Source organism: Lepisma saccharinum, chromosome 18 (assembly GCF_977018435.1).
Source record: "Lepisma saccharinum chromosome 18, izLepSacc3.1, whole genome shotgun sequence".
In the NCBI taxonomy this organism is placed as follows: domain Eukaryota; kingdom Metazoa; phylum Arthropoda; class Insecta; order Zygentoma; family Lepismatidae; genus Lepisma; species Lepisma saccharinum.
Window position 1 is genome coordinate 53371220 of NC_139246.1, and position 15514 is coordinate 53386733.

Here is a 15514-nt window from a genome sequence, read left to right on the forward strand (position 1 = left end):
ATTTACTATTAGTATCAGTATGGAAACTTATTTCATAGTATAGCCTACAGTGATTCTTTGCCTCTGCCTGTGGTCTATTAGTAATTAATTAAAATAAGAAAGCAAAGCCAAAATAACTATTAAACGTCCGACTTTCCATAAAGTATAAGTCCACTGCATGGTCAATTAGCCAAATAGGTAGTGCATCTAAAGTATAGTGGAATCTGAATCATTTTTCAATTTGAAGAATTTGATATAGGCCTATACAATTTTGTTAGAGTCGTTTTTTTTTTTTGTTGCATGCAATTCCTCCAGGTGACTTTAGTTGCCCCAGATGAAGTCACGTCCTCTATGGTCTGCCGACTTATGTAATTGTGCATTCTCCGCTCATGCACTTACGGGATTGATTCTTCCCTGGAAAGAGCAGCTCATGCTGGAAATTTCACGCCCAGCGAATGCTACAAGTTGCGGAAATTCGGTCTTTCTCCTCAAACGAAGCTACATGCCCGAGTCCTGATGAAGTTTCACTTCGGCAACCGGTGTATAAAAACCGCAAACATCACATTAGAAAGTATCAGTGGTTCATTTGAACAATCAACTCCACGAGGAGATGAACAGGATTCTGGTAAGTGTTGCAATTTCGAGATAGCCACACCATCGCCCCACGCTCGGCGCGTGCCTGAATATAAGCTCTTGAACTCCCCCCACGTTCCCAGTTGTCTATCGCGAGATGTTAAGCTTCAACACTTTGTGCTCCCTGTACGCTAGATTGAAGACAAAAACTGATATAGTGCAAGAATTCACAGCCAAAGAAACTAGGACGATTCTGCAACCCTCAAAATTTCCGCGGAAGTGAATCAATTCGAAGATATAGTATTTTGTTCCCGCAAACGTGAAATATATCCTACCATGTCTAATACTGTGAGTATATAATAAATATTAATGTAGCTGGTCACAGTGTACAAATTATGATAAAGTTGTATTACTAATAGTAATTGGAAATATCTTTTCTGGACAGGACAAACAACAAAGTATTTTCCAAATTGTGTATACGGGAGGTTAAAAATTCAACGCATTGAAACCCGTCGACAGGTTCGCTAAAGTAGAGATATGCGTTAGTCAAAGCGGTCATAACAATTTATGTTACTGCCTCTCTCAATTTACAGAGTTTAGAACGGGGACTATAGTTTTTCACCTCTCACTTTGAAGCACGTTTTCCGTTCTCGCACAAATGTGACACCCAACAAATATTTCACTTTTTTTCATTTGAAAAATTATGAGGCAAGTAGTGTGGTCAAAATATTAGTGATTTGCTTATATCACTACCCTCCGTTTTTCCTAAAATCTAAGTAAATATAGGATATTGGGCGATTTCAAAGTTTCAAGGTCTTCCCGAGGGCTAAGTTATAACTTCGTCGCCTTGCAATCTAGGGGTCGCGTGTTTCTTAGCCTATGTGCATAAAGTGAACGCAAAAACCAAACTTCAAAGATATAAATACGAAATTATAGCTTGATGCAGTAAAGTTGTAGACAGTTCCGTTCTTTAAATTTCGAAAATATAGTCTAAACAGTTTTTATTATTATTATCATTAATAATAACAGAATTCCGGAGCGCACAAACATGGGGAGGGAAATGTGTTCCTCGCGGCCTTCTTCAACTGCGTTGAACAATTTCCCTGAGGTACAATGCCAGATCTTCCGGGCAAGGTTATATATAGTATATCACTTGGTTCATATGCTACCTAGAGTTATCCATAACATAACCCTGGATGTTTCTTACATTGCTTAGAATTTTTTTTATCCTTTCTTCACAGGGTAATTCTATAACTTCTTTATCTAGAATTTTGTGTTTCAGATAAAGCGACCATATTTTTAAAACAACAAAATGGTACATTTTAAATATCGTCCTGAAGGTAAAACGGGACAAAACGGGAAGGCAAAATGTGTATACATTTTAATATTAAACCTTTTTCGTCATAAATACTTATGTTTCAAAGCTATTTAAATAAATAAATAAATAGATTAATAAATTCTGTGTAAACAACTAACATAATATGGTGATATGCACTCCACTCAAACCAAGCAGTCCTTGAGAAATAGAAGACATTCACTGACATTTTGCCGATGAATGGATCTTCTTCAGTACAATATTATTTTCATCGTCATTGCCGCAAAAAAGGCACATTTTGGCTCCCCGTTTTGCGTTTAAAAAATCGGTACAAAGGCTAAAGAAATGGGACTGTCCTGGCTAAAGCCACCTTAGTTTCAGTAAGGTCACTCTGTTCACTTCAGCACATCTGGAGTGACTATAAACTTGTGCAAGTGTTTTTTTAGTTACTGACACTTTATATTGCCATTTCTTCATGTAGTACACAATGACGAAGAACATCTTAAAATGCCTTTAAAATCCGCTACTTAAACAATTCTCCCTGACTCAATATTTACCGTGTCGTCACATTGAATGTAGCTTCACTTGTGTATAAGAGGCGCCCGTCGAAACAACTACTAAACTACTAAATTGAAAGTATTATAATATTTATAATATCTGCAGATAAGGAAGTTAGTGGGTTGAGTGGTTAATCAGTGACTTTCTATTCTTCAAGACGAATAACCATTCCCTTGATTGTCGGTTAGGTTCATTGAAGGCTTATTGTTAGTTTCAGTGTGGCACTGGATGGTAAATTCTTACTCTCACATGTCTCACATGGGTAGTGGCTTATTTTAGACGCAGGGCTGTATTTAAAGTCATGCCGTGCCTAGATCAATTTTAAAATGCAGCCCTCCGAGACTGTGATTATTTTGTGGATAGTGTCTGAATTTGGATTTGGTCATACTAAAGCGTCAATGGTTGATTGATAAAATTGACGTAGTTAATTATGATTTAGTGTAAGTAATACATTGAGAAATTTTAAGGTGAAAGAAAACTACAAGAATAGTCCTTGCCCTCGTTCATGTTTCCATGATGTAAATTATCGTTAGAAACTGAAGAAAGCCACAGAAAATTCTGATCAGGGATGGAGGGATGGATTAGCAGGAGAACCTCACCTTTTGACATAAGATTTACATTATGCAATCTAGAATTCATGTACAACTCGAAAGGTGTGACAGCCGTTTGCCTTTCAGTCCCCAAACCCTTCATAGAATGCACTTTTAGGGTATTTTAAAAACAATACAAAGAGAAGAATAAAAACCCACTATTTCTATTCTAATCTTAATTAACAACAGCAAGACTGTTAGAAGAATCGAAAAAAATTGAAAACAGGAACAGAAGGATTGATTTGATGAAACGCCATGTTTCAAAAACCAATTTTCGTTACACACATGCCTACTTAACAGTGAAATATTGGGTGAAGAAATATATTTTTCCAGTGGCAACTTAAGCTGTGTTCAATGAGATTTTTGTTGCATGTGCATGTCTCTTCGATGTACAAAGAAGTTGCTAAATTAATTTGTGATGTTTTTTGAGCATAGACCCTCTGATTAGGGGAGTTCAGTCGGGAAAAGAAATCCCTCATTCCACCTTACTGTTTCATTGTATTGACGGATACGAAAAAGGGGCGCATATAGAGTGTGTTAGGATCCACCGTAAATCACTGTATTAGAAGAATTCCAACTTCCAATGTTTTCTGCCCCCCTTTATTTCCCCTTGAAAATTCTTCATTTTTCTTAAAGAGCATAACTTAGCTGTTTAATAACGATAATAAAGATTCCTTCACGAAATTTCTAGGCGAGAGTATTAGAGGAGGCAGACCCCCTCTTGCCCCCAGGTGCGTACCCTTATGGTTTTGAGTTCTACGTCAATGTGGGTGTAGACAATTATCATATGATCCGACATTCTACTGTTCATTTTGAACATGTTTGACTTTTCATTTCTTTGGCCCTACCACATGTGCAAATAGTATCACATGTCGTGTTTTAACTTCATACATTCTTCATTCACCTCAGAGTTGCTATTCTTCACCTTGCTCCACATAGTTCGTCAACGTATCGACCTCTTGGGGTAAGTTGGCGATTTCTGCACTGCTATGTAAATTCTTCTATGTGCTTTACGTAGCATGATTGCCATGATCGCGTGTATTCTATTCTTTTAGCACAAAGTCCTAGTTTTGCATCTGGACAATTAACTACATTTCAACGCAATACTCTCGGAGTTGTAAAGCAATATACTATGTAGTATATTAACATCATCAACTTACCTCACGCTCCCCTAGTTCTTTAATTCTAGAGAGTGATACAATGGATGATAGTGCATAATGTTTAAATTTACTATAACGAGTTCGCAAGGGGAAATTATGCGCTATTAATTTTCTGTAACAAACAAGCTCATTGTTGAAGAACTGGCAAAAATATATGTAATTTTTAATCAATATACAAAAATATTTATCCGGTGTTGTTATTGAAAACACAGATTTCAATGAATTTTCACAATAATTCTCAAATAGAAATGATCGTCTGTTATCTACTAGCACACCCTAGGGGTGTGAGTGGGAGGGGCGACATACAAAAATGATCGAAAACGACCGATGTTAGTGTGGAATTCAAAGTTTTTGGGGTCGCCAAGATGAATAGTAACACTCCTAATACCGTCCCACTTCAAGTTCATCACCTATCGTGATGGGGGGCTGAAAATTAAAATGTGAAAAATGACCAAGATTATTGCCGAATCCATAGTTTTTGGAGTCACTAAGCTAATTGGTGGCATTCACGATGACAAACTTGGTACACATATGACTTACATTCTGGAAAGAAATACTGTGGGGTAAAACACCCCTGGCACCCCTAGGGGTTGCGGTAGGAAGCGGTGACATGTAAAAATAATCGAAAACGACCGATGTTAGTGTGGAATCCATAGTTATCGGGGTCGCTAAGATGAATAGTGACACTTCCAATGCCCTTTAATTTATTTATTCTTGCTCTTGGAGGTGGAACTAAAAATGTCGTTCATAAATTGTTGTTAAATTTATATTATAGTGAATTTGTAAAATACATTACTTTATAATTTGTATACTGTACTTATACTTTTAAATGCCTGTAAATAAAATTAGTTACATTTTACGCTATAGTTAGAATTTGTTAAACACCTGGGCAACGCCGGGTAATGAGCTAGAAATAAATAAAATATCAAATTTCTAAAAATGGTATTGTCTTCCAGAAAACTATTGAAATTTTTTCAAATCACCAAAAGTTGCAATAAGTCACCTATTCCTCGAAAATGATGAAAAATTAAATAAAGAAGCATTAAAGAAAATATCCATAAACCAACGTCCATCTCCTGCTGTGATGTTTATTGTTGCCATGTGCATGGCTAGCAGTTCGTGACCGATCTCAAAACGATTGTCTTTGTGAAACTCAGTCAACATATGAGTCACGGATCTGAAGTCTTCGGTCAAATTTGGATGGCAAAATCCTATGCGGATGTTCACTTCGTCAGTAACTTCTCGGACAGTTAAAAGGAAGATTTCCATAATCACATCCCAAACTCTCTCTTGATCTTCACCGATTGATGTTTTGCACCCTTTCGGTCCCCTTGTGTACAATTGTACACATTTCTACCGTGTAAAATAATGTTTACAGGGAATACGCTCCATCCGGTATAATTATCTACTTTTGTAGACATTATTTTTTTTCAAATAAGTGCTACACAACGTCATCTCTTAGAAATCGAGAGTATTTCAGCTCGCCAGATCAGCATAGACACACTTATCAAAAACGCTTAGTGCATCTTATATTTATGGATTTGAATTTGAAATCACTACATATATTGTTGTGTGTGTAATGAAAGTCTGAACATATTTTAGAATAACTGTACGTTTGTAGACAGAATTTGTTGTTGAATTATGGTGTCTACGATTGTACACATTTGTACTCAGAGCTATTGAATGCAGCATCCTTAGCACTGTGCTGCACTGCAGGTCGCATGTATTAGAACTTTCCCCAAGTAGCTCGATTTGTTCATTCTGAACACATTTGTTGTTTGTAATCACTTTTTGGTAATATTGTTGTAAATGTGTCACATTGTTATTATAGTTGAATGAGAATTGCAGTAAGAAAAATATGTGCGGTTTATGAAAAAAATATATGTAATTATGAGACACATTTGTAATTATTAGTTGAAAACCTACATCATAGGTTACTGTAATTGTTTTTACGCTATATTGCAATTGTAAATTTTAATAGCTAATTAGAGAAATAATAATGTAGCTTATACAGGTTACAAGTCAGAAAACGTTATTATATTTTAGGATTTAGTGTGAAATTAGAGCCCAGAGGTGAAACTATAATTTAATATTAAAAAAAAATTGAAACAGAATTGACAAATTATGGTATTCTTTTTTAAAAAGACACTACATTACAATTATTACATTATAAAAACAACAAATTTATGAAAAATTAAAGTCTGTATTATCTTGACCCTCTGGTCATTTTGTGTACAATTGTATACATGATCCCTTTGCCATGGTTAGAATGAAAATATTCAAGTAACATGATATTCATTTAATTTCATATTCGTATGTTCCATATACACCATTTATATATAAAAATATTTTTTTTAATGATAAAGCTTAATTCGGGACCGAAAGTGTTAAAACACGTAAGGCACATGTAGCATTCATTGCGCGACTCATACAGTGCTCCCCATATGCTCGATTAAGCAATTGAAATGTCTCCGTAAAGTGTTTACCAAGGTTGCAGCAAAATTTGAAACACATGCATTGCTCTTCGAGTTCTTTCATTGTCACTTTATTGTTGGGGCTTCCAGGGTCCGATAGCCACATAGTCTTTCGGATCCCACTTGAAACTGTAGATCCAGTCCCGATTAGCCGTTCTGTGCATATAGTGGACTGAAATGCTGTAGGGTATCAAGCCATTAATTGTATTAATATAGTTCTAAAATAAAATGTTGGCACCCTCTTTTAAAAATTTGGTCTTTTTTTAAACATGCCTCGTACTTATGACATAAAGCAAGGAACATAACAACACAATAATATTAAAGTTAACCACTTCCACATTAACTTTTATCCTGCGTAACCTCTAACACCATGAGATAAAGACGAACTTATAAAATGATAAGGGCTTCCACAATAAGATTTTAGGGGGGGTGTAAGGGGTGCTCCTTCCACATAGTGTACCCAATAGTCAACCTCACTTCCACGTAGTACACCCTGGACTGCAGACTAACGAGGCTCTGGCGACTGGCCCCATGGCCAGTATAATTTTGTTTGTGTTGTCCTGTGTTTTGTCCTTATTTGTGCTGAGTGCTCCTTTACAGCTTCAGCTTTTAATGAAAGTCAGAAGATTTTAATATTTTATGATTTTAGTTATGCAACGTTAGAGTTGTTATGTGTAACGATAAGAGGCTGGACCCCGTATAATGTGACGGATGCAAAATAGCCTTAGTGCTGACGTACACAAAATTTTAAATTCAAATTCAAATAAGATTTTAGAACTAAATAATAATTTAATCGAAAAACTGTGATATTGTTATACCTGCATAAAAAAGAGAGAAACATACGGGTTAGTAGCTAGTATCTAACCATAATTTGCTATAAATTTGTCATTCCCTGACGTAAGAAGTGAACATGAGGTGCATCAATACAGGTCGTTACAACACATAACTTCTTTGTTTTTAATTCCAGTTTATTCGGATAAAGACTTATTAGGGTTTCCAAGGCAGTTTAACCCATTAACTGCAGCGGAGCTACGTAGAATCTCTAAAAGTGGTATTTTTTTGCGGAGCGTCTATGTAAAGACGGTATTTCAAAATTAACAGTTCTTGTAATGCGGCAAGTTATTTTTATAGACACAACTTTTTCGTGCCTTTAGTAGTCGATATGAGCTATTCGCAATCAAAGAACATTCGCAAACAATTTGCTATTCGCACACAAACCTTGTTGATGCCTTGTCAGTTCCTGAAAAATATTTTTTGCAACATGAAATTAGAGTCGCCGTGCTCTAGTCGTTAGGGTGTCTAACTGCTACGCGGGAGACTCGGGTTCGATTCCTGGGGTGGTAATCCTTGTCCCTGCATAAAGCGGCTCTGGGGCTCACCCAACCTCAAATAAATGGGTACCTGGGGGCAATCCTGGAGGGTAAAGGCAGCTGGAGCATGTTGCTGATTGAGAATACTTGGTGGGGCCGCGCAACCTCCCCCCCCCCCCCACACACACACATCCCCTAAATGTGCCTTCATGGCTTAACCTTTTTACCTTACCTAGTATGGAATGTTTATTTGCGGCAGAGTCTATATACAGATTGTTTTCCTTAGCTTCATTATGCGGAAGACCTCATATAGTTATTTTCTTTCTTTATTTACTATGAAACAAATTTGCGGTTGCACCTATATATGATTTCCTATTGGACGCACTTGCCTTCAACGTCGCTGCAGGGAAGGGGAGTGCAAGTAATAGGGGATCTAATCCAGGGCTACTTAATTACAAGGAGGCAATATCAACCAGTATGAGAGAGAGCAACAACCTATTTAGTCTATGAAGTTCCTTACTGACAGACTTGTGAATAATATTACAACCCGTTGCTGTTTTTACAATGAAAGCTATAACAAAGTTATATTGCTTTCTATCCTTGTTTCCAGAGATATCTTCTCAATTAATTACGACAATGAAAGTTAAGAATTCCATCACTCCAGCCATCATAACTTGCGGAAACGCAAACGAAGGATGCGTTACAAAAGTGTGAGCACAAATATTTACTTCTCTTATGAAGCAATGCAGCTCACATCCGTACTGCATCATGTGTATGCGTTCGAATATTGCTTCACTCATAGTTACGACTTCGTTATAGCAGTTTCTTAATGATAATGTGCTCCTACTTCGCATTGGACGGTTTCCCTTCCGGCAATTACAGGACGGAGGTGCCCGTCTGGAAATGCCAAAGATTCCGTACATCAGCGGAATTGGCCAGCGCGTGGTGTCAGAGGAAACGGCTACTTGATATGCAATTAGATCACTATTAGATGTTTATCTGTGGTATATATACACGGCGGAGGAGAAACTATTCCATCACATCGTGTCAGTGGTATCCTTCAAGGATTGTTCGAGAACGATGAAGACAGGTGTAAGTGGGAAGACTTTTAATTTCAATTAAATAATCACCCGACCGAAGCACCTTTTACTGTTCTTGTTGTTCAAAAGCGAACATAACAGTCCGTGTTGAACAAACAATGTGCTCAAGGATTAACTCACAATGCATTTAGAAGACATAATGTGTCCAAACATTAACTCAACAATGTTTTTAAAAGAAGTAATGCGTTTAAAGATTAACTCAGCAATGCTTTTGGAAGAAGTAATGTGTTTAAAGATTAACTCAACAATGCATTTAAAAGAAGTAATGTGTTTAAAGATTAACTCAACAATGCTTTTAAAAGATGAAATGTGTTCAAAGATAAACTCAACAACTCTATTGGAAGAAGTAATGTGCTCAAAGATAAACTCAACAACTCTATTGGAAGAAGTAATGTGCTCAAAGATTAACTCCCAGTGCTTTTGGAAGAAGTAATGTGTTCAAAGACTAACTCACAATGCTATTTTAAGAAGTAATGTGTTTAAACATTAACTCAACAATGTTTTTAAAAGAAGTAATGTGCTTAAAGATTAACTCAGTAATGGAAGAAGTATTGTGTTCAAATATGAACTCAATATTTTTGGAAGAAATGTGTTCAAAGATAAACTCACAATGTTTTTGGAAGAAGTAATGTGTTCAAATATCAACTCAAAGTTCTTCTGGAATAATTAGTTTCCAAATATAAGTTATGTTGACGTCAAAATGGAAGAACAGGGGCTCTTGTACAATCTTGTAAGATATGTTGTTATAATAACGACGACCTGAGTTCAAATACAGGTTTCTAACACTTCAGTGTTTGGTTCCAACTTAAAACTGCGTGTCTTGTCGCATTCTATGGCACAGTTGTTAACGTAATATGTTGTGATAGCAGATGTACTTTGCTAGAGTCTGTTTGTTGCAGCATCCTTTTCATCAACTCACCCTCGTCGCTGCGATTAGCCTACAGAGTCAGCAGGCTATTTATTATTGTCTGTTTAATCGTTTATAAAGCAATTTCTTTACTGTATATTAATTTGTTTTACGCGTTTGTATATCTACATTCGAACCAAGATTTTCTGACAGAATAGACCACCATGCTTAACGCTAAGTCACATAGGTCGTCAATGAATTATTTTTATATGTTCTATAGTGCCTCCTCAATGGCGCAGTGGTAGCGGGTTCGATACCCGGTGGAGACACATAGTGGTTCGGATCCCACTTTAAACTGTAGGTCCAGTCCCTAGCCTTTCTGTGCATGAAGTAGACTTAAAACAACAATTCAATTATATGATCTATTTCTTTCACTACAAATTTATACTTGTGCTCTCTATGCTCATTTATGAGATACAGCCATTGACATTTCTAGGTTGAAGGAAACCCATTGAAATCAATGAGGGTTTTATGTCTGATGTGTTCGTGACTTTACATTGCTTAACCTTGGTAAGGATATAAATGAAAATGCACATTAAATTAATATATTTCTTCCCTTTAATTTTTCAGATCCTCGTGTTTTTATTCGTCCTAGTGGTACCAGGAAGATCAATCTATGGCGGCGCAGGCGCACTGCAGCTGAATTCACTTTCACCAACGGGTCCTGTGGTGTTCCCTGCAGATCAGAACTTCGATACCGGAATCCCATTAACCAAAAGCTCATTCAGAGGCAGGGAAGGCAGCACCCTAGCTTTCAACCTTAACGAACGCCAGCGATCACGCGGGTTTCAAGTTTCTGCTTCCCGGAACGTCCTACCCTCGCTTCTGTTTGCACAAAATCGTGCTGGATTGCAAACACCGCGTGCAGGATACTCACAAATTATTCTTCCGACGCCCGCAAGCAACCCTCCTGCCTCGGGGCGTAACGTCGTTGCCCTCCAGGTGCCTGCATTCATCGTCGTCCACCGAAGAGGCGCTGGCGGTAATGCTCTTAACCAAGTGAACTCTGGGAACTTTGACAGTTTTTCCGTCACCGCAGGTAGTCCTGTAGGAAGTGCTGCAGGAGGACCTGGACTTTCTGTTTCTGGGGCCCAGGGAGCAGAACGCCGTCTTTTGGACCTTTACGGTGGCCCACTCGCCGATGGCAATTCCCTAGGTGGTGTCGATGGCCCTTCCTTAGTACTTGGTGGACAGGGAGGTGCCCTTGGTTTTTGAATTTAACGAAATAGATTCTTACTCAATTAGAAATGTCTGCACATGTTGTACAAATTTACAAATATATTTGTTTACCTTTTAACTATTGTGTGTCTTAAGTGAGACTGACTTTGATCTTATTAATGCTAGTATGTTGACTTTGTATTAAACCCAAGAGAATTGGAATACAAAATAGACAATTGTTTTCTCGTGCTTCTGATATTACATATTTAATTTTATTATTTATAACTTTGCAATTAGGAAATTAAAATTACCTTTTACGATACTATCTAAAACTGATTAATTTGTTAATAATACTTGAACCTACATGCAATAAATGTGGCTGTAAAAATAGTGTACATGATGAATAAATTCAGCATCATCTTCACGACAGATATTAAACTTTGAGTTAAGTAAAAAACCAGCCACAGGTTTGAAAGTCGCTCAAGATTAACATTAACATTAACATCAATTATAACATCTTAATAAGATGTTGCAACAATCTTCAATACTCATTTCTGGTTTGGATTAGAAGACTATTGCCATAAAGAACTCAACTTTATCCGTAATTTGCAGTTAACACAGAACTCAGTTTAGATGAAGGAAAAAAAGTTTGGGAGAGTTTTCGGTGCAAGAAAATTTCGTTAAAAGCATCGGGATATAATGTATTAGCGTTTCGGTTAGTGGTAAAAACTAATTCTTAATTTAGTAATCTCTGGATATTTGGTTTCGTAGATGTTGTGTAAAAGGAATTGAACTGAAACTAGGTAAATGTGATGGTAAAATTTACCAAAGTTCTTTGCAAACCACAGGAAAGTAATGTGCTTTTATCCATTTTCTTGTTTATACAGGAGAGTACATTATTTGCTTGTTATGAACATGTCTTTCCCTGCATACGCAACCAAAACCTCTTTGCAATGGATGGAATAAACACGTTTTATTCTAGCACTATTCCTAGTTAGAAAAACCTTTCAGAGAGCTATTTGATAACACCTTTACCTCAATTTGGCTAAAATGGACAAAGCAAGTTATTTCTCTGTGGTTTTCAAATAGTCATAAGTAGAGTTCATAATATTTATTTGAGTGTTAAACATATATGTATGATTTTTGATATATTGGCTTATTATTTTCTCAGACAACAACTGTAGTGTATTCTAGTTAGCGCTTCCTACAACTATCGCAGTTTTGGTATATTACAGTATTAAATTTCTCATACTTTAGGGTGCAGGGTGAGGTTTGCAGTTGTTCTCTTGCTCTCAAATCTCATCTCAATACATATATTCCAAATTACACTGTAGAAAAAATATAAGCTGGAATCCTTGATAATTTTATGTTTTCAATGCAACTTTCAAATAATATGAAATGTATTTATTACTCACGAGTTGTATTTGTTAGTTTATAATAAAAATATCTGACTGTAGAATAAAGTGATATTCCAAATGTATGTCTCAATTTTAAGTATTGTAAATATTAAATAGTGCTTTTATTGTTTCTTTCATTGTTACATGAACATACTAATAAATATTCTCAAAGAAATGGAATATAATCAATTTTGATCCTTACAATTTCCGAAGGATGAAAGTAGTTTCCCAAGATTGATTGATTGATTGATTTGTTGTTTTAAGTCCACTTTATGCACAGTAAGGCTAATCGGGACTGGACCTACAGTTTAAAGTGGGATCCGAACCACTTGTGCCTCCACCGGGTATCGAACCCGGGACCCCTTGATTACAAGGCGACAACGCTACCACTGCGCCATCGGGGAGGCCCCTGAAAGTAGTTTCATAACGACTACGTCACATACTTGCATTCTTAGTGTACCATAAGTAGTGACAGGTTATTTAAGATATAAATTATGAATAAATTTGTATTTGAAAATGTTTTGCACAATATTACACAAGTCCCAAAATATATTCTTTCTGAAATAGAGACGTGGAGTTTGGACTAGTGAATCATGTGCCATGGGAATCTTATAAATGGCCAACATTGGCTCAATCGACGTGGACTATTGTTACATAAAATTTACATTACAAATGTTGCCAGGGAAACTGATGTTTACTATTAACCCATGCGTATGGTTGATGAAATATCATGATCACATTCACTCTCTTTATTTACGTTCAAAGTTAATACATTCTCTGCCACGTCGGTCGTAATGACCGAAACTGGCGCACAACAGTCACACCATGTTGGTCATTATGACAGAAACATGACTTGCACTTTGTTTTCCTAGCGCGCCGTCGGTCACGAGTATAACAATGTTGCGCATAAGGCATGACCTACAAGGCATGGGGAGTCGAGTACACATAAAAGTGTTATGGCTGTTCTATTTTGTACAAGGAAAAAGCGAAATTTGCGAATTTGCGAATTTGCTAAATAAAGTCCAATAACCACATTGGGGCAGTAGGAAGGAATTCGTGAATCCACCTGGCAGCCTTAACGAACACTGAGACACAGAGAAACACGGCAACAAAACGCAACAGACGAGTTTCCGGCGTCTCAGTGGTCGATAACCTATAAGATAAAGTGCAGACTTCTGTAGTTGGCGTTCCACCATTTGATTTCAATAGAAGCAGAAAACAGAAGTTCTGTTGCTTTCTGTTGTCGCGTTTCCCTGCGTCTCAGTGAGCGTCAAGATCAATTAAAAAATGATGGTCCAAAGTAAAGTCAAATTATTCATACCACATCCAATTGAATTGAATTGAATTGACTTTATTACTGGGCGAGGTTTAGCTGTTGCTGGTCTAATACAACTGTAATTACATGAAAAGGCACATTAAATATCCAAATGCCCTTGATGTACCTGACAAAAACACGTCGCAGGGTGTTACACCTGGTGATTATGGTGGACAAACTAGCATTGGCAGAGCATTGTTTCCGACACCGCGTCTGCCTAGAGGCTTAGAACGCAGATGCCTTAGTAGAATATTGTAACATTCGCTGCGGTATGTGGGATCGAACTTCATACCCAATTAATGGCAAACTCGCTGCTCATGGATAGCTTGGTGGTGACGTGCGAGAGGTAACAAATACACATATATGATTGGCAACACACAGAACTTGAGTTTGAGTTTTATACCCTCACAGACTAGATCAACATGGTAAGTGGGACAGTATACCTGTCTCTGCCTGGAGATACTGTACGTGGAGAGTTATAAACGTTTTTTTCTTTGGTTTTGCTTTTACTATTGCAATTTATATTCTGCCGTCGAACAACGTCAATGACACAAAAGGAGACCAGCAGTGATTTTTTATATTTAACTATCTAAGTATTTATACACCACAAAATACAGTATTAATATTTATTAAAGGCCCAGGTACCTGACGTTTGTGGTTTACAAACGATTCCGGAATACACAGATTAGTCAGCTTCCGGTGTGAATTTGTTGAGATATTGGACCAAACTTAGTGGTTACTTCACTGAGTACTTACGTCTTCGATGTAACTACTTAGGTGTTCAATTCACTTGGCGATAAACACGCTGAAAAACACTAAGGTTGAACACTTAGGGGGAGTTGGGGGGAAAGCACGAATCTTGCTGAAACCGAGTTCGACATCTTCAATCTTCTAATCCTCCTGTCGTTGGTTCATAATAAACATGTAGCCTCTCTTCTTTAGTAACATGAGTAGTGTAAAAGTATATAGGATAAACTCGAGAAAGTATGAGCCCCCCTCAGGCAGATTTGGCTACACTTAAAACTTAGCTCAAGATGTGCATATGAGTTTATTGCTCAAGTGTGGTACTCTGTCTAACCCAAGATTTTTGTAAAAATTCCCTCGGGAATTTCCTGTGAAAGTATGACCCCCCTCAGATTGATTTGCCGACACTTACAAAAGCTACATCTGCCAGATTGTTGTCCATAAGCTTGTCAAAAATATGCCCTTCTTGATATTGTTATGGCTATACTTAAAACTAAGCCATTGTATCATGTTGTACAACAAATTATTACCCAATATTATGCAACAAATTATGATGCAAGAGCTTTTGCATTATGTTGTGCAACAAATTATGATGCAAGAGCTTTTGCATCACATATCAGTTAGTATTGTGAGAGTGGCTGAGGAGTACAGATGTGTTGTTGCAGTGCTCCTCTTATTTTTTTAAAAAAAAAACACAAAAATATAGCAGATTTGTATAAATTGAATTATAGGTTTGTTTGATTTAATATACAGAATTTTCTAATATATTGAACAAAGGGTTTATATCTGCCCTAGTTTGTTATACAAGATCAATACATGACACATGGTATTAGGTCATTGCCTTTCCATGCACACCACGACATGCCTGTGCAGACATGCAATTGTGATAGGTCAGTGCTTCAGTAGATCAATACTTATTCTACCTTTGTGCATG

The 15514-nt window shown here is 36.9% G+C and overlaps 1 protein-coding gene across 1 annotated transcript; it reads left to right on the forward strand.

Annotated features, from left to right (window-relative positions):
- Nucleotides 1–509: 509 nt before the first annotated feature.
- Nucleotides 510–12696, forward strand: LOC146002079 (uncharacterized). Its single transcript, XM_083139795.1, has 2 exons — nucleotides 510–604; nucleotides 10537–12696. Exons 1-2 carry the CDS (start codon nucleotides 590–592, stop codon nucleotides 11179–11181), a joined length of 660 nt encoding a protein of 219 aa, XP_082995921.1. The 5' UTR covers nucleotides 510–589; the 3' UTR covers nucleotides 11182–12696.
- Nucleotides 12697–15514: the final 2818 nt, after the last annotated feature.